Raw genomic sequence first — 27,746 nt, 5'->3', positions numbered from 1 at the left:
TACTCAGCTGGGACCAAGACAACGGTCCTAAAGAATCTGGAACATTCACAGCTCACAGTCCTTCAAACCTATCAGTAACTGCTCAGTGTAGCATTCTTGGAGTTCCTCAACATCTGTCATGGCCTCTAGTTCCTGTATCCAAAGTGTTTCTGCATAATGGTTTCCAACCTGACGTTTTTCTTCACCTGACTCTGTGAGCCTACGTGCTTCTCAGGTCAGGCTTGGAAACATAGTGCCTATTATCACATTAAGTTAGCAGGCAGGTCTCTTTAAATCTCATGCTTAAGTCCTGTATCTATGTCTTATTCGTCAATTTGGGTGCTTGAGTGACAAGTTATGTTCTCCAGTATTCCCTGGACAATGTGCCTCAGCATTGCTGGGCAGAACTGGGTGTCCTGACACAGCTCTCATCTGGAAATGTCACAGCGAATGTTAGAGCAAGCTGGGGAGAAAAGAAGTTCATTTGGGCTGAAGTATCTCTTCTCAATAATCATTTCCAATAATGCAAGTTAATAGTATCTTTGATTATTAGGGAGTCCTGGAAACCACCTTGTGTAGGTATTTGCCCTCATTGTGACACTGAAGTAGATTGCATGGCCTGTTCTAGCTGCGTACCCTTTTCATTTTTCATGTCATGTCTGTTTACCTATAGGATAAACCCAAACCTTTGTCTCAGGATACAAAAGAAAATGCAACTTCATCCTTCTGCATTCCCCCACTTGACAATTCAAATGGCTAGAGCTGCTTTTGCTTTTTTGCTGTCTGGGCTGTGCTGTGGCTGGGGAGCAAATGTGACAGGTGATGGGAAGTTCCTTGAAAGGGGTGATGCAAAGACTAAAAATCCATGAAATCTGAACAGCTGTTAATATCATCACTAATTCTATAGTGAGTTTTCTGCTTTCTCAGGTCGCCTGTTAACTCCAAAGCTATTGCAACTGGTGTCCTGTAGCTTTTTATGTTATTATTAGGGATCAGATAACTTAATGCAGAGGAAAGGTGTTTGGCTGCCTCTTTTCTATATTCTCATTGCAGACGCTCTGTGTCTGCTGCAGCTGACCCTGCTGACATGTAGCTGTGATGCTCTGTCAGAATTCTGACAATCCAACATTCTGTGCTGTACAGCAGAGGGAGAGGGCAATATAATATAATATATATAAAATTATGTGTTTTATACATATGTATATAGATGGAGCCCATCCAAATAGTAATTGAGGGCCTCTGCCCACAAGAGTGAGCTTTGTGATGTCTTTCAACCCTTAGTTTTAAATTATAGCATATATTTATAGAAAACAACTCCAGTGCAGATCTCCTTGGAGATCTTTTCCCTTTCAAGTCCAGCTTTCAGCACGGTGACTCCACGTAGTCGTTTTCCAGGCCGCGGCGGAAGCGGGCGGTCAGGGTGCGGCTAATGACGATGACCCGGGGCGCCATGCAGTCCTCCCGCCTGTGAAGGATGTTCCATATGAGGATGGCAGCTGCCAGCGTGGCCAAAAGACAGGCTCCAATGTTCAGATAGCAAGACCAGGAGAGGTTGGTGTACGGTCCGATGCGGTAGAAAGTCACCAAGCCGATAACCAGAACAAAACCTGCAAGGAGAATGTGACAGTGGTTTTTAGTCTCTTGAACTTCTGTAGCAGTGAGATGCCACAGGCCAACATCTGTGAGCTGTAAAACCTTTCCATCCCTGTTGTGATGTGATGTGCTGTGCTGTGTGTGTTCTTGAAGGTGTATTTGGGCGTGATGATGTGTGCAAAGACTGGGTGCCTGAAAGGGAGTCTCAACAACAGGTTTAAACCTGTTTGATTTCAATTTCTCACTTACACTTAGATGTATCTCACATTGTGGGGTTTTCTCTCCCCATCCTGTTATCTCACTTACACAGATGTCCTCTTTCTTATTGCTGTTGCCAACACAGAATAATTATGATAATAATAACAATGAAAATCTTTCATTGACAATACAGTACACTTACTCTGAAATTTTACACTGTTTCTTTAAGGTAGGCTACTACTGAAAACTGCAGAGGTGGAGATTTGCTCAATATATCCCAGACATAATTAAAAATGTACAAAGAAGAAGGCATTGATAAGCACACAATTACTTTTCTCTGCCCCCCATTTGTTGTATTAGTCTCTCTCTTCCTGTTCCTACTCTCAAATAAAACTACTTTTCAGCTTTTTAAGTAATTTATACGTGAGATTAGACTGAAACAAACATATAAAGAGGCAAATATGCCTCACTAACAACAAGAAGAAAGGTTTTCTTTTTGTTCTACACTGCTTCGTTAACCACCAGCACAGCACAAGAAATACCATTGACAAATGGACCCCTTCATGAAGACATACTAGAATACACACAGGCCCATCAACAGCCAGAGGATCTCTAGATATCATCTTCCTAAATTCATGGGCAAGGACAATTCAGGAGCAAGCAAGTCCCAGTGACTCTGTGCTGGTTTCTTGGCTGGCTGCACTGTTTGCAAACACTGTTCCTACTGATACACAGTACTGCTCTAGAACAGTGGGACACCCAGCTCTGGTCCTTGATTCTCCAGGAAATATCACATCCTGAGTATGCATTGTATCATTTTTTTCCTAAAGAGAGTACTAGGGATGCAGTGAAGATGGAGAAAACCAGAAATTATATGCAGATTACAAAATAGAGGGAGGGAAATGAAATACAAATAGGAGGAAAAAATCACTAAAGTAGGGCTGACATCCTTACTCTTCTGAGAGTCAGTAATGAGAAGGATTAATCCTCCTCCTAATAAAACAAGCAATGACTATTAATTTAAGAAAGTCCTAGCATCTTCAGTTCTCATTTGTCTACCTAGAAGTCGGTTTGTAACGTCCTGCCTCCTGAAGTAGCCCTGTCCTGCAGATGGCATGTACCACAGAAGTGGTACATGTGGTTTGAAATGAGGTACCTTTTCCTAAAGATATATGAGGAGGAAATAGGTTCTTACAGGAGGAGTAGCTCTTTCCTGCTCTTTTGACATTCTGCAATAGCCTTTCCATGAAGAAACTTTAACGATGGGTTTTGTGCCCTGAAGTCACTTGTAAGGACAACAATAAATAACTCCTTGGTTTTGTCAGTAAGTCTAGTAGTTACCTAATGGTTCAGCTTTGCTATAAATGAGTAAGTTTGATTTGGGAAAAATGTGGCCACGTGGAGCACACAATCATGATCTACAGTCCCTCCCAAGTTGAGTCTCCAGGCTTGAGTAGGAGGCCACTTCAATGTGAGCAGAGTCAGAGATGGGACCCAGCACAGAGGTGCTCATTTGGCATTGTTTCAGTGTGGACAGGTTTGAAAGTTGCTTCTCAACTTCTGTTGAGAAAATACTGATGTTGAGGAAGAAAAACGTTGAAGTTGTGCTTTTGACAAATTAAGGTTTTTTTCAGTAACCACTGGACAGCACACCTCCTATCAGATTATCAAGGCTGCTTAAAATCCTGGTCTGTGGAAGCCAGGCAGCTGTTCTCAGCAAATCTAGAATCTTAAGCAGAAAGAACTTTGAGCCTGAGCTGTTTGTACCAGTGACAGGTGCCTCTAAGGACAGTTACAAACACGAACTGCAGCCCACTTCACACTGTCGTGCATTATTTGTCTGGGGCTCTCTTGGCAGAGGGAGCTGTGTTCAGGAGCCCCAGTTACATAGGGTAAGCCTGGTGCTTAATTTCCAGTTACTTAATTGTGACTGGTGCTTTCCCAGAGCAGGTTTACAGGTATTTACCTTTATCTCTAGCTTGGAGAAGTAAAGGATGATTAGTACTCCTAGATTCTTGACTGCAAGTCAGGTCTGCTTGTGCGTGTGGTAAGAGCCTTTAGGGTTCATGGTGCTGAGAGCTCTACTTCCTGCAGCACAAGTTTTGCCCCGTTCCTGGCTCATTAAACCAAGCCCAGCAGAAACTGTCCATACACATTCATTTATGGCATAGGAGGACTAAATAAGTGATGTAGGAACATTTTCACTATTTAAACTTTTTTTTCCCCAGATAACCAGCTTTCAGTTAAATTACTTAACTCTTTCTTGCTTGTGTATCGTGGCCAGTTACTGGCCTAAATGGCTGCACATCTCCATGCTACACCATGCTACATGAGCCACCTTTGTAAGCTCCCTTCCATCCCATGAAGTGATTATTCACCAGGAAAAAGCACTAAGGCTTCCTTGCAGGTCCCAAAATAAAACTATTTATGTTAGCAAGACTATTTCCCTTCGCAGGCCCTTTGCTGAACCCTGATCAGATGAGCAGCCAGTCATGCAAGAGGCTTTCTCTCCTTTTGCAGTTCTGTGCCAGCATTTTGAGTGGGGGGAACTGGGAGATAATGGGTTTAAGAGCTCCCCAACTTGGCAGATAGCAGGAATGAGTCACTGGAGCTCTTGATTCAAAAATGTAGGATCTGTTTAGAATACTTTGCTGCAGGCTAGACAGGAACTGACATTTGAGAAGAGAGAAAAACACGACCGAGGTGGGAGCTTTGGAAGCATGTTACTGTAGAGTTTCCACAATTAGTTGTACAGTTCTGCCAGAGCTCTGGAATAAAGCTGTCACTGTGAACATTCTTTTCCAGCGTTCTTATTTTGTATTAGCATGACCTGATACTGGATTTATAAATGCAGGAAATCAGGAGCAAGGGGAGAAATCTTATTGATCCAAGCAGACTGAGTTTGCCTAGGACAATGTTTAAATTTCAATGAATGCTGCTCTTGTAAAGGTGATGTTCTGTCAAAACCCCCACAGTCTGCTTAGAGAGATTTTGGCTGTAATAACTTAATCAAAATCAAACTTCTGAAGTGTTCCAATGTACCTCTTCAGGTACCACTTTGAGTAGTCTGGTGTACACCAGACAAGATTCACTTAGGATGGTACATTTAGCAGCCTGTCTGTTCTCTAAATGACTGGGCAAACACATTCAGTTGGCTTCTTTGTGCAAGCCTGGCCCTTCTGCAGTGGTTCTTCTTTCTTAGGGAAAGGAGATATTAATTTACTTGTTTTCCTATTCCTCTGTTAGGTGGCTGTACCTGAGGAGTAGTGTCTTCTGACTTTGAATGAGTCCTTACAAATAACTATGCATGTAATTTGGTTGCAAACCTGAGTCTGCTAATGGAATAATAGTCGGTGTCTGTGAGGAAACAGAATGAAACTGAAGTTTGACTGTTTTGTTTTCACTAACAGAGCTGTAAAGCAGCACACTTCAGTTGTATTGGTATCTCCTGTTCTGCTTGCTGCCTTTAATATGAGTGTTATAAGCATTGGGAAATCTTTAATAACATTTTAATTCATTGCCTCTGAGTAGCAGAAAATACTAAATTAGTTTCTCTCTTTTGTGAGAATTTAGTGTAGGGAAAACAGCACTGGACTCCAGCTGATGGTTGTGTAATGTGGGTCTGGCTCAGCTGATGCAGAATCTGGCTCTGTATTCAAGACAGTTAGAAGCACACCTATAAAAATAAACCTTGTGTTAAGAATACCTTCTGCCTCCATGACTAAAACCGAATGTGATGGCTTAAATTTTTAGGTAGATACTTGTAACATTGAGCAACACTGTCTGAATTTAGTTTCAGTATTCCAGTGGAATACCCAGGAGGGAGACAGGTGACTTCCCAGACTGAAAACAGTCAGCAAATTCCTCTACTTGCCATCAGTCTTCTAGGTCTCTTAATTAACAATACATTTTGAGGAGGGCTGCATGAGAAATATATCTTTAAGTTTAGTTAATGAGAACATTAAACATTTTCACCTGTTTTTTATTTCAGTTTTATAGTGATGACAAGACTGAATTTCCCTGAATTTCATTATGTACGTCAATCAATTTCAGATTGCTTTATTGTGTATTGTCTAAAGTCTGCACAGAGGCCACATCGTTTCTAAAACCCCTGATGAGATTACTTAAAGTACTTTATTTTCCCATAGAGCTGCTGTTTATCTCTAGTTGTTTCCCATCCGTAGCAAAACAACCCTGGATGGGGGAGGCTTTTCCGTTGGGGAAGGAAACAGATAACGAATTCACTAGGAAGACTTTTGGTTGGGACAGTATTGACTGTGTGAGTGGGGGTGGGTTGGGAGAATGTTACTTTTTGAACTTACATTTCAGATCTGTATACTGAATTTCCTGTTTGACTGTAGCTGGCTGCAAGCCAACTACTGATTTTTTAGCATTTTAAAAGAACTCTCATAGTATTTTTTTTTTACTTCTTTCATAGGTTTCGTTTGTGGGTGGATTTTTTTCCCAGACACCCCTCAATTCATGTTATTCCTTTTTATTAGTACATTGATAGCACAGTACATTATGATTTCTGGGTCAGTGGGAAGTCTGTACTGGGAGTTCTCCTCCTCTTCACAGCTTGTCATATAGGATAACTTTTGCTGCCAGGAAGAGGGAGAGGAAGGAACATAGGGCAGCCAGACTGTTGTTCAGAATTCACAACCCACACTTGGGCAGCAAAACTGCATGCATGGAGGGGAAATGTTTCACCCCCCTTCTCCATGTGCCCCATGAGCGTTTACAGGGAATGATTCAGCTGCAGTGAGTCAGAAGCCTGAATAAGCTGCTTGTAGGAGCTCAACTCTACCTATCAAAGTGAGATAGATTGCCAAAGTGTGATTGCTATAGGACTTAATGTAAATGATTAATCAATTAACACCTTTTCCTGCTGTTACAGGAGAGTTGTTACAGTGCAAGGCAAATGCAAAGCCTCCCTGGTAGTTGTGGGCTCCTCACTGCAGTGCGAGGCTGAGAGCTGTAGGTGTATTCTTGCCTTGGTTTACAATGCCCCAGTGACTACACAGCCTTTGAGTTTTCTGTTGTACTTTGCTGAGCACAATAAAAATTCCCTTCCAAGGATTTTGATAGAATTTGCAGCTCTTAGAATTAAACAAGTTATGAGTAGCAAAGCTTCTCAGGGGCAGCAAGACCCTCTTGTCCTTGACTTTTCATCACTGAATTACAATGGCTTTCCATTTGTGGTGCTCTTTGAGTTTGGCAGTCCCTCTGAGCCTTTAACCTGATAAGGTAGGAAGACTTAGTGTAAGGCAGTGAGTTCTACTTCATGATGGTTGGAAATCTTCAAAGGGAAGTGCAGAGCACCTTTTAACAAGTCTAGGTTTACTGACAGTGAACCCTCATTTCTTGCTTGCCTTTTGGAGGCTTCTTTAGAAATGACACCAGTCCTTGAACTGCAAAGCATTCCCTGTGAATTACAGGTAATTCCAGTTGGGCAGCTGTTTAATAAAGGATAAATGTGCAGGATTTCACACTGAAAGTCAGCTGCAAACATTGCCTGGCACCTTGCATTCAGAGGCAGTGGAAGATCTGCTTTTGATCCTAGTAAACTTCCTATCAGACACAGGTAGGAGCTCTTGTCAGCCTGACAGAAAACAGCAGTCCTTGGCAAGTGGTCCTCCTGGAAGTTGCAGTGAGTGTCTCTTGTGTTTAAGGATGAGCTGCTTCCATTTTTCCAGTGCTCTGTCTGTCTTCTGATGCATCAGAGAGAAGAGTTGCACAACTTTGGATCTAGCTAGCTTGAAGCTGCTTTAGGAGACATCCTCCTGTATTCACAATATGCATGTTCATAAGCAATGAAGTGAGTACTTGAGTTGAATACATGTTCATTTCACATGCTTCTTTCTGCATGATTTCTAAGGCTACATCTGTCATACACAAGCGTAAGGAACATGTTCTATCCAAACTAGATTTATTTGGTAATACTTTTCATTAACATATTTCTAATCTGAATATGTACTCTTGACATTGAGACGCTACAAAAAATTCCTGCTACTTGTATCAGTGTTTAAACATGAAGAATAGATGCAGATCTTCTTCCTGCTGTGGCTATACCTTCTTGTGAGCTACCACCCTTCCCAGTTTGCTGGTTCAGCTGCTCATGTGAACTGTTATTGTCAAAATAAATGGGATAGGCTTCCATATTTTAAAATCTTTGCAAATGTGTGAAAACAAGATCACTTTTTGGTGAGGTCTGCAGTCCACAAAAAAAACCCCCAATCATGCAAGTTTGGCACTGAGATGAAATAAAAATGAGGAGTAATGAAAACAAATCAAGCAGTCGAGGCTTTTCTGTTATGATTTTTAGGTTATTTACAGTGTCTCATTTATTCGCTTCCTTTTCAGGAAGTAGTAGGTTTACAGCTCCATAGATTTCATCTTAGAACTGATCTAGCTGGAGGGTGTCGTGAAGGAAAAAGGTGGAAGGAAGTAATACAGAAATCAGGGTCGCTTTGCTGTCGTGAGTACCTTCAGCTGTGTTCTCCAGTGGCTGCTTGGCTGGTCTGCTCTGCATTAGGATCCTCTGGATGTCAACCAGTTCAAAGTAACAGTACCCATAAAGAAGAGAGAAGGTGTATAGTCTAGCAATTGTTTGGTTTAGGTTTATTAGCACAGGAATGAGAGTGTGTGTGAACTCAGGTTTCCTGTGATGTGTTGGCGGTCCGGAGTGAAACACAGCATCAGCAGAAAGAGGAAAAGCTGGGCTGCAGCACGTGAAGTTCTAGAGGTGATTGTAATTTATTTGGCTGTCAGTGACAGGCTTAGTAGAAACACAAAACTTTTAAATCTTCAAAATATCATGTGTTAAAGTAATGCTGAAACTGCATTGGCAAGAATATTAATCATTGTATTTCAGGTTTATTCCAAGTTGGGACTATCAGAAACTAGGATAAGATCTAATATAAGGGCTATTTTGTTCCAGACCATCCCCATTATGTTTCCACATTTCACTCTAAAGTCTCTGATGATCATCACTGTACAAGATGTGAGGCTTAGCTAGACTCCTTTAGGGTCCAATCCAGTCTGGCAGGTTACTGCTTGTGGTGGTTCAATATTCTCTTTTTTCCCTGTCCTCTTTGTATGGATTTCCCTTCCCAACTCCTCTTCTGTCAGTCCATCCTATATTCAGCACACTGAGCTTGTAACTGTTTCTTGGAAAAAAACAGAAAACTCAAAAGACTCTAGAGGGAAATTTCTGAGCATTGACACAAAATTCCACATAGGACGCTGGTTCCATTTTCACTACTGCCTTTTCCAAAGCAAACAGCTTGCTTTCCTGTTAACTGGGAGGTGTGAGGTTGTGGAGCTTTGGAGCTGTGTAAATCCCATTGCTGTCCCAGGAGCAATACTGTTTCCTCTCTTCTTTCCTTCCTCTTTGCTTCCTGGGGCTTTATTTTCTGTCAAAGGTCCATCCTTTTTGAATGACTGTCAAATGCTTGTGCAGGTGGCAGAAGTGAAAAAACCAGTGGAGCCTGGAGTCATCACAGGCTCTGGTGGGATCAGAGATGGTTCATTTGAACTTGTGATAGGGTTTGGAAGTTAATACTTAGTACACTTCTTCTCAACCAAAAAGGACTTCTGTTAGACCTTGGGAAATGTTAATGAAACCCACATGTAATGTTTCAGTGGGTAAACTCTGACTAGAAAAAAGTAAATTGTAGGTTGACTTTGTGCTTCTCAGCCCATATATTCAAGTCATCCTCCATAACACTGGATTCCATGTTACCAGTGATGGTTGTGGTTCTCTTTAGCACTTGTTGGTGTATTCCAGGGTAGAAGTTAGAGATCAAAGAGCAGTTGGAATTAGAGAGGACATGAATCAAGATCACTTTTTTTCTCAGACCGCTGGCAGGATGAGCGATTGCAGAACAATTCTCTGGGTCATCTGGATTTTGAAATGGAAAAAGCAGGAGGTGGTTGCCTGTGTTTTCAATAACATATTTGAAAGTGTAATAAATAGAAACGTCCTGTCCAGTTCTGAAGAAATGCTTAGTAAGATCTAAGTATGTACATTCTGAAGTAGTGTTTGCTGTTCTCACACAGCTGGTCTGTCTGGCCTATAATAGGTTGCCTTTCACCCTTAAAATGAAGCAGGAAGGAGCTTCAGTGATTTCTCTTGGGCTGCTTTGCATGGGCAAAGTCCTTTTAAATACAAGCTATTTATTTCACTTTGAAAATAGACAGAAGGTTATCATCTCTGAACATGGAGGCTCTGAGGCTGAGCATTCCCTGTGGCTTACAGGATGAGGGGTGGCCACTCTCCTCCCCTTCCATAAAGAAATCTGGGTCTCCAGATGTCACTTCATCAGAGTGACAGAAATGCTGGACGTGCTCACAATTTGCACATGTTTTCTCTGATATCAAAGACGTTTTGGCCATGATGTATAAAATGCTGTCTCCTGGTTCTGAGCTGGGGAACTTGGTGGACAGGGTTGATTTTTGTGGCCAGCTTGAGTGGCTCAACATCAGAGAGCACATGTTGGGCTCTGTGAAAAAGGAAACAACCTCTTTTGTCCATGCAAGCTGTACTCTGAACCAGCTGTCCTGTGAGCACAGAGCCTTGGTTACCCAGGAGGGAAGCAGTTGACATACCACTGCCCTGGAAACATAGGCAGGTCTCCAAGAAGTCTATTTTATATTGGGAAAATGGTAGATAGGATGACTCCTTGTTTTTCAAAAGTATAGGTTCCAGAAGGCCTTAGCTGGTTGTTCTGGATCTCAGGAAGGAATCTGTTTAAACGCGAAACTTTCATGAAGAGAATGAGATGCAAAGTGACTGTCATGTTACTGACTGTAAGGCAGAAAACCATCTGACAGCAGCAAAGGTGGCATAACCACAACAGAGGATGGGAGGGGGCAGGGATCACCTCCAAAGTCATTGCATTATTTCTGCAGATGGAAGACCTTTGATTCATAGAGTGACTGTCTGTCTGTGTAGCTGTCACAGGCTGCCAGATCCATCTCCTCACACCTTTTGAATGCCGGCAGGCAGATGAACTCCTTGATTCAACAGCTTCTTCAGCCATTCTCATTCGTGTTTTGTTAATCATTCTGACTCTGGCTTTCCTCTCCTCTCCCCTCCCAGCACTGGGGATTTCAAGGTTCAGCTTGCATAACAGGTAATAGCAGGCATTTCCTCCTCCTGTGTCGGGATATCCTGGCGCCCTCCAGTCTCTCGCTGGCTGTGTTTAAAACAGCCTCCAGCACAGGAAAAAAAAATTAAAAAAAGGGAAAAAAGCCCAGTCTAAAATTAGCAGCCTTGATAGAAGAAAGGCACACGGCTGTCCACTGTGCTGTTTGTCAATGAAACAACACGTCTAAACAGGGCCAGAATGCATTTCCTCTCTGGGAAAAACAGACATGTCGAGTTTTGGAGGGGCTGGGAGGGAGCAGGAGTGAAGCTGGCATCTCACCATCGTGGGGTATCCAGGGTGACACAGCTCGTGGTGTACCTGGAGAGGCTGTGGGGAGGTCATGTTATGGCAGGACTATGTATGCAGCTCTTGGTAGCACTCGCTGATGCTGTGAGCTGGCTCAGATGCTTTGAGAGTAAGAGAACCTCTGCAGTCTCCTCCTCCTGTTTGGGTTTCAGGTCCATCATCCTTGATGGGTGCATAATGCCATGAGCACCATGTGTAAATGACCTAGGCTAGATTCTGATCCTGTAGCAGTGTAAACCTGAGGTCTCAGTGGCTTTTCACCATTTGAAATATTCAGAGTTTTAAAAATTGGAAATAAAAAAATTAATTTAAATGGTGTTACTTCATTATAACCTGTTGTCAAAATTAATAATAAGGATATGTTTTCAATCCAATCTTGTAAGCAACTTGAATGTCACACTCCGTTAATGACAGTTTCGTGTGTGGATATTTTATAGGACTGGATTTGGTGTAATAAATGCAGAGTGACTTATTTTATGTGGTAAAGAAAGGTAGCACTGCAGAATGTTTACAGTTTGTCGCTGTCATTATGGAATTGTGATAAAACCATTTCCTCCTTTGCTCATTCATTGCTGTGCACAGTCTGTGGCCGTGAGAATTGCTGTGGGAATTTTATTTATAGCAGCCAATGTTATGAACTGGCTTCAGCTTTCTTTGCTAGGTTGCAGATATATCTGTCTGTCAAAATCCATCTGATGGTCACTGAGTAAAATTCAGCTAAAAGCAAAGAATTGTGTTTCAAAAACTCGCTCAGCCATTCTGCTTCACTTCCCAACAGCTCCTTTGGCATAGTTTGCCCTGCTAGATGGTGGGATTGCCTTGCATCCAGTCTATTTCTTTCATGTTTGCCTTCCTGGTTTCATAGGAAATAATAAAGGCTTGTTTTTCTTGGTTGGCAGAAGACTTCTGATATAGCCCAGATAAAAGCTTCTATTCATGTGCTGTAGAATCTCATGGGGAGAGCTTTTAAGAGACAATGTGCTTACTTTTAGACTCAGGCCTTTTTGCTATTCTTTGTTGCTTGAAAGATTTATAAAGTAAGAAACTCTTTTTCACTCAGATTTAATAGCTACTATGTATTTTTTCCATTAGTAAAAACAAGTGGACTTACTGGCAAGTTGGAACACGGCAGCGATGGCCTCCTCCCACCACTGGGTATCCTGAGAAATGATAGGCAGCTCCACCAGGCCCAGGACGAAGATGAGCTGGCCAGCAGTCAGGGCAACAGTGGCGATGAGGTTGCAAGCACGCATCATGTCAAACTGCACTAGGGAAACGAAAGAGGCAAGCATAAAATCAGAGTGATAGAGGGCTGGGGAAAAGGAAATACTGGCTCAGCAGGGATGTGAAATTTGTCAGTCCATAGGAAACGACCCTCAGACTGTTCCTGCTCCCAGCATTCCCTTGCTCTGACTGCATTCCCTATAGTCTGAATGAGAAAACTTTCTTTAGGCTGAGTATTGAGTCTTTCCTTACACAGCCCCCTGTAACTATTCCTTTAGTGCTAAACAACATTGTGTGAAAAAAGCAGCTAACTTCCCAGGATGGCCCACTTGGGGTGCTTATAATTAATACCCAGAATTGTTGGGGCAGGATTGGAGTTTGTTTTGCATTTGTGTGGCACTGACTGAAATGGAACCTTAGTTCATTAATAGGTTTACAAGGCTCTAAAATAATGATCATCCTAAAGACAAATGGGAGAGACATGGACTTGATGGATGGACCATTTGGTGAATAAGGAATTGGCTGGAGAGCAGTGATGAGTGGTGTTCCTCGGGGCTCACTGGTACAGTTTAATGTCTCTGTTGGTGACATGGACAGCGGGATCAAGGGCACTCTCAGCACATTTGCTGATGACACCAAGCTGTGTGGTGCAGGTGACATGCTGGAGGGAAGGGGTACCATCTAGAGACACCTCCATAGGCTTGAGAAGTGCAACTGGGTGAACCTCATGATGTTCAGCAAGGCCAAGTGCAGGGCCCTACAGATGGTTTACAGAAATCTCAAGCACAACTACAGGCTGGGGACAAGAAGAAATACTGGGAAGAAATCCTTCCCAGTGAGGGTGGGGAGGCCCTGGCACAGGGCACCCAGAGAAGCTGGGGCTGCCCTTGGATCCCTGGCAGGGTTCAAGACCCTTGTACTTCTGTCTCTGTAATGAGAGAAACAATTACAAGGAAGATTTTAGTGTTTGGCAGCTCTGAATTAGGTGTTATGGCATCATTTGTATGGATCAGTAAAAAGCTACATTTTAAAAAAAGTTCATATATATATATATATATATATATATATTAGTGGGTGTTGTTGTGGGAATCTACTATTGACCACCCAGCCAGGACAACACCAATGAATCATTCTGTGAGGAATTAAGCATCTCTAGATCAGCTGCCCTTGTCCTTATGGGCGATTTTAACTTCCCAGACATCAACTGGGAATATCATACAACGGACACAAACAGGTCCAAGAAATTTCTAAAGCATGCTGAAGTTAACTTCTTGGTGCAGGGACTGTGGAAGCTGACTGGGAGAGGTGCCCCCCTAGATTTGTAGTTCGTGGGTGAAGTGGTGATCGGTGGTTGTATTGGTCACAGTGGCTATGAAGTGGTTGAGTTTCAAATTGTTGGCAATAGGAGAAAACCTGCCAGCAAAACTTCAATGCTGGACACAGAGAAAGCAAATTTTGGGCTGCTGCCAGTCAGTGAGGTCCCCTGGGAATCTGTGTTTGAAGGTACTGGGGTCCATGAATGCTCATCACCTCTCTTAAGGGCACAGGAGCAGGCCCTTACAAAGTGTCAGAAGTCATGCAAGTGGGGCAGAAGCCCAGTGTGGCTGAGCAGGGATCTTCTTCCAGAACTCAGGCAGAAAAGAAAAGCTTATGAATGTTGGAAGCAAAGACAAGTGACACGGGAAGACTGTTCACCACTGTAGGGAGATTTGTGGGGCCAAAAAGCAATTAGAGTTCAAGCCAGCCAGCACTGTGAAGGACAACAAAAGGGCTTTTCAAACTGTCTTAAAAAAAAAAAAAACAGAGACAATAGTAGTCTGTTACTTGATAAGGCCAGTCACCTCACAAATAGAGGTGTAGACAAAGGAGAGACACTTAATGCTGCCTTTGTCTCTGTGTCTGACACCAAGGATAGGCCCAGAGACCCTTGTAGCCTGTGTTGGAAGATCATGGCTGGGGGGAATGACAAGGTCTCAGCCACCCCTAAACTTGTTTGAGACTTGTTGCTCCACCTGGATGCATGTAAATCTATGGGGTCTGATGGGATTCATCCTAGGGCATGGGATCCAAGTCTGCCAAAGCACCAAGTTTGTCAGAATTCAGGGAGCTTCTTGATGACACTCTTAGTCATAGGAGGTGTTTTTTAGGTAGTCAGGCAGAAAGGAAGGAGCTGGACTTGATCCTTAGGGGCCCCTTCCAACTCACAATAATCTGTGATTCTATATGAAATATAAAGAACAAACACAGAAGGCATTAGAGACATCAGTATCTGGAGTCTTGGCTAGAAACCTGATTACACGAGTCTCCCAGCTGGTTACTAAATGGAATATATTCATTGCAAAGTTGGGTACTTTTAGTCAGACTTTTTTTCTGCTTTTCCTGGTAACCTGATGGATGTCCTGTTTTCATTCTCTTCCTTCCTCTCTAGCAAAAGGTGGGAATTGTAAATATCACTGTGCCAGTTCACCATCTCTTGCTAACATGTCGTTGCTATTCTGAAACAGAAGCTGCTGTTGGTGTGTACTGGGAAAAGACAGACTCTGGGCATAAATAGTCATCAGGTTTTCAAAAGTGACTTAACTGCTATATGCTTAGTGGGTGCACTGACCACCAGAACTTGATTCCTCATCTTCCAAAGAGACTACTTGGGAAGTGCAGAAAACGAACATTTATATGAACAAGCAAGAGTAAACATCACCATGGTAATCATTTAGTCCAGTCAACTGTAGTGAGTCATAAAAATGAGTTGCCTTTTAATTTCCCCTTAAAGGTGATCTTTAGCTTCCAGTGTTCTAAGTAGCAACTCATGATTTAATTAAATACAGTATGGTACCTGAAAGAGTTAAGAACTAAGTCCATTAAACTTTTTACATTGGCTAAGATGTCAGGAGAATAGCATGCTAAGTGTTTTTGGTTCTTCCTAGTGAGCTCATCTCTGACCAGAGACAAAAAATGTTTCACTCAAAAAAATAGTTTGCTGAAAGTTCTTGTGTTTACCTTTCAAAGTTGTTCTTTCTAGCTTTGGGAGCATTTAGATCTCCTGCCATATTGAACATCTACAGGTCATGAATACAGAATTCTATTCAGATGTCCAGGCTTTGAATATCAGTAAAACATTGACCATTTGGAGCATTTTTCTGGTTTTCCACTTAAATGGATTTCTGCAATACTTTGAGGGCCGATGCTTTTCAAAGGAGGAATGTTCAGAGTAAAGAGCAGGCTCACAGCCCTTGTTGTTAAGGTCCACAGAGCTATCTGCGGCATCAAACACCACCACCACAAGCTGGTTTGCAGCCATGATGAATTCTCCTGCCTGGTCTGTATATAGTATGCACGAGCTTTAAAGTAATAATTTAAAAAAGCCTCTTTTGTTATATACCCTCTAAATGCCTGAAGCACATCCCAGAAATGGGTACTACCCCTTGGCACAGAAACAAACACCACCTCTCTGCCTTCACTGTTATTCGTGACTTCTTTTTAACACTTCACTTTGCAGTAGATGATTATATACTAAAAATAGCAAGTTTATAACTGTGACTCAACTGAATTCCAGCAGAATTTGTAATAATTTAGTCCTGAAGGAATGGTTCTGTGATGGCTGTCCTCTTGCAATCGGAGAGCACAATAGCATTGTGTGTGTAACTCTGATGAGCTTTACTGCTCTGTGTGAGAACGGCAGACTTAGGGATGCTTAGTTGACTAATACACTACTCTGTTCAGAGAGATGTAGAAATGCAACTGATATTTTGCACAGCTGCTTCTTTTAACCAAAAAACCCCCAAAGGTCACATGTGGTCCAGGTTGGAACCTGTCTTCAGCCTGAAAGTGCCACTGCAGCTGACTGTGTATTCCTGCTCGTAGCCACTGTAACTTTGCAGGTTGTCAGCTCAGCATCTGGTAGCTCTGTTTTGTACACAAGCTGAGCTGCTGCAACATAAACCCTCCCACCACAAAAGGTGGTAGTTTTGGGAAGCAGCTCTGGCCTTCTTTTAGTGAAGACAACCAATGGATAAGATTGAGATCAAGAATGGGAACTGAGTGCGTAGTTCCAAAGCACTTCTTCAGAGCCTGTACCCAACGAGGATGTTTCTGATGTTCAGAAAGGCCAGGCCACGAAGTTCTTTTCCTGCTTGAATGATCGCTCAACCCAGGAATAAATATTTATGATCTCCTATAAAACTGGCTGCAGTACAGCTTTTCTAAAAGCTGTGAAATTTAGTTTTCCCTTTGTGCTCTTTTACTCTGCCTGTTGCTATTTTAAATGATATGTAAACCAGAAATTTCTCAGTAGTGAGCTTCAGTCGTGATGTGTTTCCTACACACTTTATAACTAGTATGAATGTAGGATCATTTGTTCAACCAATTTGGGCATTTCTGCTTCATTGACAGCAGCCGTGATCCCACTGAAACTCTCTGTGGCTGCTGCAGACTTCATCAACTTCAGCAGAATGACTTAGGTTAGCCACAATTTGTAAAACAGGAGGATCATAGTGATTATAATTTCTGCACCATTGGTGGTGCCACTCGTGCTAGCCACTACCTTGTGGAATCTACTGTTTTGATGTCATTATTGCTAATGTCACCTGTCTCCTGAAGTTTAACTGTGAAAGGGGTTTCCTGTAGCCAGAGGTGGATGCTTCCAGCAGAGCAGAACTGGGCACTGCAGAAGGTGTTCATTCCTTTGTGCATCTGACATAGCTGAAGGAGGGAGGACAGCCCAGAGTGTCTCTCTGCTTTATATGTACCTTCCCTTCACCTCCCTTAAGATGGAATTTGGCTTTTGAGAACTGGAAAGGGGCTGGCACTGCTCAAAAACTCTGCTCTAAGTAGACTAATATAAAATGCTAGTCTGAGTTTTTCCTTCTGGAAGCCCATCTGGATCCCAGTTGTTAATTCACGGAGAGGGTCTCCAGCTGGGTCTCCTGTACAGCTGGGGGTTCTGGCTAATGAATTGGGCTTTGTGTGAAACACAGTGATCAGTCAAGGGTCAAAACCCAAACTCCAGCGATGAGACCAATCCAAATTCCTCCTTGTCTTGCTCACTTCCTAGACCAGATGTATCCATCTGGATTAGAAATGTTGATTTGATTTTGTTATTTGCAAGCAGCAATTTTGTTTTGTTATGCTCCATGATAGCCCCAGGACTGTCTGTGCTTTGCCAGGTTCCACAGAGCGGAGAGTTACTTGCAGTGTTCTGGGGTAATGAGGAAGGGTGATCTAACTGAAAAATCAGATTATGATAATTGCTTAAAATGGAGGTTTCATTCCCCCTTTCTGTCTGCATATAGGAAAAAACTGATCACAAGTGGGAATTCAAGCTTTTGATAAAGCACAGAGTAGGAAGGAAGCTGAGTGGCCCAAGATACTTTAATATTCGTCTCAAACTTCCCCTGAGAAGCATCACTTGTGGTGAACAAAAATTTCAGAGCAAACTTAAGTCCAGCCTCTGTAAGTTTTTAAGTTACCAGTCCTGGGAAGAGCCCAGCATCACTCAGTGTGTAGGGACTGGATGGAGCCTGTGTTCACACGCTGTGCAGGGACTGCGCTGACCGAACCGCTCAGCGCGGCTTCAGTCCTGCCTGTCACCTGCACTGCAGGAGCTGACCCTGAGCGTGCTGTTCTCTCATCCCCACCCTGGGACACAATGTGTTACACTGAAAAAAGGCTATTTAAACTCTGTGATTAGGGGGACAGGAATTCATTTCATTTAGCTGCAGGACAGTACCCCCTTTAGCCTGTCGCCAACTGGATCACATCTATCAGCTTATCCATACTTTAAATCTCTTGAGGAATTTTGTTTCCTTGTTTCTTTTCACAGAATCACAGGGTTGGAAAAGACCTTTAAGATCATCAAGTCCAACCATTCCCATCCTAAGCCAAACCATATCCCTAAGTACCTCATCTGCCCTTTTTTTAAACACATCCAGGGAAGGTGACTCAGCCACATCGATTGTGTTGGTGTTGAACAGCTCCTTCACTTGTGTTTAACTTCAGTTTCCTTTTACTCAAAAGTTGCCCTTTCAGGTATTGATTTTAAAAATTATTCCACGACTAGAACTAGAGTTCTGAGTGTGAAACCTTTCCCTCCTTTACTTGCTTTTTACACTTTACTTGGTTGTTAACCTTTTTTCACTGTCAGTATAAAAAGGCAGACTGTCCAGGAGTTCAGTGGTTGCTGTGTTTGTGATGAAAGGAATTTTAAGGAAAATACTCTATTAGTGCTCTTTCCTTTTTATGGTTCTTGGGTTTGTTTGCTGATTACTTGTTCAGTGAATTGTACATTCTGAGGTGTACCTGATTGTCTTCATATAAGCTTAATAGTCTTTAGTCTGGAGAGGAGTTTCTGAAGAAGAGATTTCTGGATAAATATGGACAGAACTGGGGACACGCTTCAGTTCACTTATTTTTGTCAAAACTTGTTTCCAGTTGCTTGTAACTGTGCTAAACTTCATCTTCTTGGGCTGGGTGTCTGCAGGCTGAGATCATATTCTGTAGTTAAAATTTAATCTGACGAGGTCAGTAATTAGATTGGCTTTAATATAATCACGAGATTCTAACTGAGCACATGGTTTTCCTCTGGAACTTGACGTTTTGCTGAGGTGTTACCCTGACATAAGGGACGCATCTCCTGCTGCTCTATAAATACTCACACCAGTAAGCACTCTGGTAAGTCTTAGTGTACATTTAGAATGTACTAAGTATAACCATAGCTGACAACTAGGCGTGTTTGTCCCATCATGGCTCTGTTGTCACGGAGCAGTGGATGTGCCAGTTATTGCCTACGGTCTTTGTGTGAGTTTGTCCAGCCGCTGCGGTACCGAGCACCGAGTGCTCAGAGAGCAGGAGGTTTGCTTTGTCCCAGCTTGGAGCCCTTCCCACACGGCTCTGGTGAACTCCTCATTCCTGCCCTGGCTACTAAGCTGTTTGGAAAAGCAGCCTGAGGTATGGCTCTGCATCAGCCTGAGGGGTCGATGCCTGCCCCGGGTTCAGGTTGGGCTTGGTGCATGTGTTTGTCCAGCACAGTTCTACTTTTTCAGCCTTTTGGAGTCATTTTTAAAAAACACATTACAAGGACTCAGAGATGTAAAGAGCCAAACCAGAAAACTACACTTTTACCTAAATGGGCTTATACTGTACATGGGAGCTCTGATTGACTCAGTGCATGAAATAAAAGTGCCCCATTCTGCCTGGCTCTGTATTTAGCTTCTGTCTTGCTAACTCTTCCTTGCGGTTGTGCTGTTGATGAAGTTGAGTTCCAGCTGGAGAGCTGAATTCTTATTAATAAATAATTTTAGAAGAAACCCTTCTTTATATTTAAAAAAAAAAAAAGTAGTAAAAATCCAGTTTAGCCAAACTCTTGGCAACTAATTGTGTTTTGGATGGCAGCGTTGTCAGCTGGGATCAGATGTGCAGAAGCAGTCCCTGCAGCTGACATGGGAATCAGCTGGAGCTCTGCCTTGAGTAGAGCATCATGGAAATGTAACGTACTGCTGTGCTTCATTTTACAGCACACACATGGGAGATTCAGCCTTTGCTGTTAAAATAATTATGAGATAATAAGTAGAATCACTATTTATTGACTCTGAGTCATGCTACATCTCCCAAACTTGTGCTCTATCTATGAAGTCTCTGAACATTTCATTTCTTCTGTTGATTTACATTTCTTGTATTTATGTTGTTAACATCTCGGGCTGTTTTTTGGAGTATGAATTAGGGAATACACTGAAAGACTTCAAGTGTATTTGTGAAATGAACTAAACCAACACTGGCAGTATCTAAGCACACCTCTGCATGACTCTAAGGGAGTCTGGGGCTGGCACTGCTTCTTTCATAGATAGATTTTGATGGGCTGAATATACACTCATTTCTTAAAGGTGACACAGATCTGAATCTATTTTTTTTCTTCATCAGTTTGCACCCTTTACACACAAGGATGTTGTGTCTCTTATTGTAAGGACAGGACTTTATCCTGAACTGGAAAGTCTCTCCCTCTCTCTTTTCTTCTTAAATCTCCATAAGCAACCATAGAGCTTTCAGCTCCAAGGAATATGCAACGTGTTCTGTTGCTGAATGGATATCTTGATAATGAGAACAGTCAACAGAATTTAGCTGTCTTGGTTGCATCTCCTGAGTAGCTTTCTGAAGAATGCAATTCATGCTTTTTTTGCTTAGAAATAATAATTTTAAAAAACAGGGGAAGGGGGAAGAAACCAAACTATACCAGCACAATTAAAATAATGTTCTGATGTGACAAAGGGGTGGAATCTTCCATCCCTTCAGGCAGTTTGGAACTTTGTGACTGACCTCACCTGAGCGTGAAACTTCAGATTTGGATATTTACTTGTTAGAGGCTTTTTTTAAAGCTTAGGTAGTTACTTTTGTGCTGAAGACATAGCTATGTCACCTGGTTTTGGCATAAACAAGTGCCTGTGGTTAACTGACAGGGACCCTTCAGACTCGAGATTGTGAATAGCTTTATAGAGCGATCAGCTTTACAGAGAAGGCTGTTAACCTGTCCTGTTGAGATGTGTATGGTTTGCCTGTTTATAAACAGCTGTGTGGGGATTCTGTGTTGGTGCCTCCACTGAATGCACTTAATCTGGAATTTTCAAAAGCCCCTACCCATTTTCACTCTTAATGCCTTAATTGGATTCAGAGTCTCAACAGTGAGAGTCATCAAACATTGATCTTTTGGATAATGCTCCTGTGCAACGCACATGAGACAATACATGCTGTACTGAAGCATCCATGAGGTTCATTTTCCTACCCTGTATCCCCAAAAGGTTCTCAGCTGTTCCAAAAAGAGTACAGAGCATAGTAAAATCTGCATTAGAAGAGTAGCCAGCCTTCTTCCAACTCACCTCCAGAAGGCATATTGGCCTCTGCTGTTAAATTAGTTATTTCACTGACTTAAATAGTGATCATATTGCAGGTGTTGGGGAGGAATCACAAGCCCTGCCAGCTCTCTGCGCTGCCTCCACCTCTGTGTAACACTTTACCAGGCGACCACGTGTGTAATAAGGGTTTGGGCTTTTTTAAATCTGGTGCTTGTGCCTCCATTCTTGGTCTGTACAAGGAACATGTGCCTACAGCACGCTCAGCTCTTTAACTCAGCCTGGCTTCCAGCCAGCCAGGTTGGAGAGAACTGTGTGGACACTGGCCATGGGCTCAAGTGAGCTGTTGCCCCTGCAAGTAAACACTGGGTCCTCCCTCCCACAGCAAGCAGCATCCTGCCTTAAGCCACCACATACCAGAGTATGTCTGTGTGTGCATAAATCACACAGCGAGGCTGGGCAGGTGTTTATGTTTGGTCCCTGTGCCAGTCACGTAGTCGCTCATGACACCATGCCTCTCCCTGGCACTGGTTATACTTCCTTGCATGAACCACAGTTAATGAGAGCTATCTGGCTCTCAGCATCTGCAGCTGATGGGATGTTGGTTATGTCTTCTGGAGCCTGCAAGAACTAAGCGAAGTTTTTATATCTTTGTAAACCCCTCCCTATTCCTGCCTTTCCACATTGTTCCTAATGTTCTTTAGACAAAAAGGGACAGGCTGTGACCTCAGCTAATGAATAAATCAGCACCATCTGTCCACCCAGAGATAGCCTCCTAGCACAGTAGGGCTTAAGGGCATATCTGTACCGCGTAGCGTGGTTAAAAATATCGAAGCTGATTCCAAGTAATCTGCTGTGTTCACACAGTGCAGTGTTACTGGCCTGGTGCTGCGCCAGGGCGTAGGAATGGTGGCTTTGAGCAGGTCTGGTTTGCCCTGAGAGGGCATCACTGATGGTGTTGCTGCATGTTCTCACTGCTCAAGGTAGCTTGTGCATCCCAGCCTGATGCTGCATCACCCGCTATGCTGCATCTGCTCATGCAGTAAGTGGGCACAAAACTGAGTACTGACTACTCACGACATGCTGTCCTGCACAGAGTCTTACTAAATGTATGCTGCTGCTACAGCTCAGCTTCTTTTAAAGGGTTAAGAGAGGCAGACAGCATAATTTTCTGAAAATTTTCAACAGCTCAGAAACTGCATTTCCATAACCATTGGCAACTCCTTTCCCCTCAGTAGATGACAGGACAGTTAGGTGACCTGCCTAGGTTTCCTTGAACTGCTCTGAAGAGGGGATGTGCCCTCTGAGATCTTGGTGAAACCTTTACATTTGTATCACATAGTGGTTTGTCCATGGTAGAAAAGCTGGTGGTAACTGGGCTCTGACTCTCAGCATAAGCAAAGATTTCAGATCTGATAGTTTGCAGCCACTAAAAAGGAGCATCTCACCCACCATCCCATGTGCATCACTCCAGCCTGTGCTAGAAGCAGTACTGCCACTTAATCCTACAGAAAAATGACTAAGCAAAAAACCCAGCTCACCCCCCCACCCCAAACCTTCCACTCCAAACCCGGGTGTTTTCTTGCTGTTAGTCCTTCAAACTGTCTTACAGAAGCTGTTTAGCATCACACAGATGGTTGAAAGAAGCATGTGGGACTGCACAGTGAGGAGAGAAAGAAACAAGGGGATAAAGACAGATGGAAGGGCCTAAGACCTCCCCCTTCCAGGAGAAGTGAGGTTTGAGCTTGAAGAGAGTTGGGGTGCTTCCCTCCCAGAGCAGACACCCACGTTTCCTGTATTGTGCTTGTTGAAACAGTTCACACTGAGATGCTTTGTTTCTGTGTAGCAGTTCTAACATCATTTATTCCTGTCCCTTATTTCTAATCCTTGTTCCCTCACTGTGTCTCTCTGCTGCAGCACCTGACTTTGCATTTCCAAAGCAGCTTTTGGCAGAGATCCTCTGTCACACTGACTTCTTCTGTTCGCTCCCTGCGTGATCTCTGACTCTTACCCAAAATACACAAAACTCCAATTATTAGATGTTTCAATTGGCTGTAGTTTATTTTTAGTTTAAGCACAGGCAAATCCTGACACCGTGAGCTACTCCCATCATTCTTCCTGCAAATCGTTTTGCTTGAGCTGTGTACATGATGAGGGGAAAAACCCCACCTGGTCTTGGTGTGTCCACTGAAAAGCAGCTTTGCCACAGTGGTTTTAATGGGAGAAAGAGCTGGCAGTGTGTGGAAAAGCAGATTCCCATAGGAATTGTGCAGTTTTTCTGTTGAACTGTGAGGTAAATAACTCGCTATTGGAAGATTTTTTTATTGTATTTATTGTTCTACAGGTGGGATGTTAATTCTTAGCACTGAGGAAGAAATTTCTTTGGTCATACTTGTAGAAAGATACGTGCAACAGATTTGTTTCCTACTTAGTTTGTCTCCTACTCAGCTTAGAGGCAAGATATTTCTTTTAAATGCTTTATAAGGATTCAGAATTGGCCTTTTCTTTCCCCTTTGCTTCCAGATTAAACAGTGAATGGATTCTTTATTCCTACACAGTTGAGTCACCCGGCTTCAAAGCCCTCCTTTAAAGTAGAATTCCTAAGAGTGGATTTCTTTTGGGGGGCTTGATCATGCTGTAATCATTACTTTGGAATTTTTTAATTTTCTATCACATTTGGCTTTTTATTTGATGTCAGAAATCACTGCACCCCCAGTTCTGCTATGAAAGTGATCTGTCTGTGCCAGTCTGTGCAGCACCACCCATCTCCTGGCCTGTGCACAGCAAGAAACACAACTTGTGTCTTTAAAATGCTGCAAAATACAGACCTTGCAAAATCCATGAGTGGTATGCATGTTTTGCAAGTTAGAACATGGCTTATAAACATGAATCGGGGCAGTGATTCCTGTGAGGGACTTGCAGGCACAGATCAAGCCACTTTTTCAGTGGTCTAATCCTTTATGTAATTATTTGTCATTACAGAAGTTCTTTCAGTCCAAAAGGTTTAGGGCTTTGGAACAGTTTAAAAGTGTTCTGGTTCTGATTTATGCAGGTTTAATATTAGTAAATGAGCACAGAATTACTGCAGTTTGTTTGGAAAGCACGATATGGAGTGGGTCCACATGAAAGCATTCTTTAAGAGAAATTCCTCTCATATTTCTTGGGTTTTGTCTCCAGAGGGATGTGAGAGACTCTGAGGAGGAGCAGAGCATTTTGCTCTTTCTCCACATTTCCAACCATGACAAAAACTCTGTTGCTGATGCTGCACAGGGGCTGTTCTGAGCACTGTTACAATCTCTGGAAAATCCCCGTGGCTGCCGAGGAATGAACTTTACAGACGTTTGTTCTGCTGAACTCAGTTCCTTGCAGGGTGCAGTGGAAGGGCAGTTTGCCTGGATGAGTGGCCCACAGGCACCGCTGCTCCAGCCCTGCCTGGCACCGGCTGGGGCCGTGGTCAGTCATGGCCACGATGACCACAGGTATTCCAAGCACAGACTGCTCTGGTTTCTTAATCAAAGCAGGGTGGTAATGGTAACATTATGAATGTGATAAGTAAGGAGTATTTATTATTCAGCTTTCCCTTCTCAGCATTGGCTTACGGGTTTCATCTGACCAAGAAATGGAACTAGCTCAGTTTAAGCTCTATGTGTCCTTCAGATCCCATGAGCCTGAATGTGCACAATGAGAGATGCACCGTGCTTAATGGTTTTCACGTTCCCCCAGCAGCATCCTAATCCTGTTTTTTCCTCAAGAACAGTTGCATACATACACACATGAAGGCCTAGCTCGATTTTACATGTTTTTACCAAAACTATTTCTCTCTTTCCTGCTCCTGGCACTTTGAACAAAAGAAAACAGAAGGGAGAAACAACTTAGTGTGGCTTTGGAACACACAGAAGGGAGAAAAAACTTAGTGTGGCTTTGGAATACTTTGGAGTTCTTTGAACTTCACGGTATTCAGAGCAACTGTGGTTGGGGTTTAATGTTCTGGGCAGGCCAGGCTGTGCTTACAGAAGGAACCCAGCAGGGACGAGCGAGCAGCAGATGTCTCAAAGCTTTGGTCTTAAACTTCACAGATTATTTTTTCAAAGTGTATTGTTCCACACTGCATAAACCAGACAGCACAACACAGATTACCATTTTGGGGCTGAGGAGGAGTTTAGCTTATCATTGATTGATGTAATTATTCTTATTATCCCAAATTAATCTATTTGGGGATGAATGCTGAGATGTTTAGAATCAGAGGGTTAACAGTTATTTCAGTCTCCTGGGGACCAGGGGCACTGTATCAGTAGTGACCTAATGTAAGCAAAGACAAGGGATTGAACTTACGTTTGACAGTACTGCGCGACTCCTGGAACCCAGCTGACTCTGAACCCCAGCCCAGGGCTTCGCACTCGCGCTCCTCCCCTTGCCCGTGCCTGGCACTCGTGCTTGCACCTCCTCTGCTCTTTTCTGCCAGCCAGCACATCTTCCAGAGCCCCACGCTGCGCTTACGCCCATCTTCCAGCGTCTGGTATACCCAGTTGGGAGTAAAGGCAGCTGCGTTGTTAAGGATAAGCGAGACCAGGGCTACCAACACAGCTGTGGCTACCAGTTTCTGGACAGTCATATCTGACTGTCAGCTTGCTGCCAGTCTCTATTTGCAGAAGACACAAGGTCTCAGTCAGCTGCAGCACATTGAAATTGGACTTGCAACAGAGGCAGCTTCGCTAGGATGTTACGAATGGCTAGAGGACATCACCGTTCATTCTCAAAGTCAACTCCAGAGGTGTTTCTGATCAATGAAACAAGAATTTTGCGAGGTAGGTAGGAAAATTCCATAAAAGAAGAACACAGAGAGGCTTTCTTAGGTCCTTCCCAGCTTTGGCTTATCCACCTTCTTGTACTTTGATAAGTAATGCCAGTCCTGCGAAGAACTGAACGATAGGGAGGTCCATTCCTTGTGAGACGAGGCGAATCCAGAAAGAATCCAGTCTCGAGGCTGGAGAGCCTGAGCTGCTGCCGGGGCAGAGGCAGGGATGCTGGTCAGCAGCGTGCCAAGTGCTCCAGGTCCTCAGAGTCACCCAGCGCCGCTCCAAAAGCCTTTTTTTTCCAGGTGCAAACTTCAGAATATCCCACAAGCCGTGACAGATGGCATTCTCACACAGCCAAGCCGAACAGGGGGGAATGCTGTCCTCCCAAAGGAGCTCTGGAAGTGTGGAGAGGCTGCCGAGTTCGCTCTGCCGTGTCCCTCTCCTAAGATCCGAGCTGTGAGTGCAGGGACCGGAGAACAGCCACTGCTGTGAGGAAAAGGCCCCCCCCCCCAACCTCTCCACGAAGAGGAAATCGCTGTTTTTGTGGCTGTTTTTGGTGAGCCTCAGGGCGTAGTCGACTGCAACAAACAGAGCCACTGCCACAGCAGTCAAACATTAACAGGATGTGTTTCCTGAAAGGAAAAGACTATGGAGACTTCTAAAGTTGTACCTCCTCCCCTCGGAGAGCCCCCCTCCCCGCCTCACTCCTCCTCCCCTCCCAGCCGCACAAAGCAGGGCTGCCAGGACCCGGCTGCACATCGCAGGGAGCAAATCCCAGGTCCTCTTCACCAGGGAGAAAAGAAATGCCCAGCCTGAACTCTCGGAGCGTCGGGTCTGCAGAAACGGATTGAGGAGAGGGGTTTTGGAAAGCTTTTAATGGAAAGCAAACAAGTTTGGGGTTAGCTGTTGAAGAGCATGATGACAGCGGGGTGTGGGGGGGCTGCACTGATGTCCCCCTTCCTCTGCAGCCCTGGAAGGGAGCGTGGCAGATAAATAGAAGATATAAAATCTCAAGATCCCCAGCCTGATAAACAAACAGATCCGGGGGTGTCTGCAAAGGCAGCTGCCGGTGTTAGGATGTGAATGAAGTTGAAAATCGCTGCACTGCGACTGTGCAGGGCTGGCACAGCTGTGAGCTGTGAGCTCCCAGCGCATCCCGGTGTGCTGGGAGCGCTGGTGGTTCTGCAGTGCCTCTGGGAAGGCGCCCCGAGCACGGGAGGGAAGGCTCTGCCAGCCGCTTAACGTGTTGCCTCTGGTCACAGAGCAGTCCAGAGCGGGACCTCCCCGCAAGCCAGGACCACAGCACCGGTGCTGCAAGAGCTGCAAGGAAAGCAGCTGGAATAAACTGGTACGGTGGGGACATTTCAGACTGTTCCCGAATAGAGATGTCTCCAGAGGTGCCTTGCAGGGACCGACCAGCTCTCCAAATGGCTGTTCACTCTTTGGTGTCTCCATCTGCTGAGGGCAGAGGCTCTTCTGATGGCAGAGCTCCCTGGTGGCATTGCCCCGCTGCTGCAGCTGCCGGCTTCTCCTGCCCCCCCCGGGCCGTGTAGGCTGCGGTTGATTTGAGCCTTTCAGAATTCTTCAGCCTGGAAAACACTGCACAAGGTGTAGTACTAATTAGGATGTTGCGAGGCGAAGGTGTGACGTTCCCGTCAACAGCC

General features: G+C 43.8%; 2 protein-coding genes across 2 annotated transcripts in view; one reads left to right on the top strand and one right to left on the bottom strand.

Moving 5' to 3' along the window:
• The window catches only part of IFT140 (intraflagellar transport 140), a gene marked incomplete at its 5' end in the record, with an annotated part of 67,407 nt that overhangs the window by 24,858 nt on the left and 14,803 nt on the right, over positions 1 to 27,746 (top strand). The window lies entirely within an intron of this gene.
• On the bottom strand, positions 1,342 to 26,004 carry TMEM204 (transmembrane protein 204; the record flags this gene model as incomplete). Its single annotated transcript, XM_084270961.1, has 3 exons — positions 25,619 to 26,004; positions 12,340 to 12,495; positions 1,342 to 1,586 (listed from the first exon to the last, which is right to left on the bottom strand). Exons 1-3 carry the CDS (start codon positions 25,896 to 25,898, stop codon positions 1,342 to 1,344), a joined length of 681 nt encoding a protein of 226 aa, XP_084127087.1. The 5' UTR covers positions 25,899 to 26,004.

Source organism: Gallinula chloropus (genome assembly GCF_964237585.1).
Source record: "Gallinula chloropus genome assembly, chromosome: 15".
Lineage (NCBI taxonomy): Eukaryota > Metazoa > Chordata > Aves > Gruiformes > Rallidae > Gallinula > Gallinula chloropus.
This window is presented reverse-complemented; position numbering and strand designations above follow the sequence as displayed.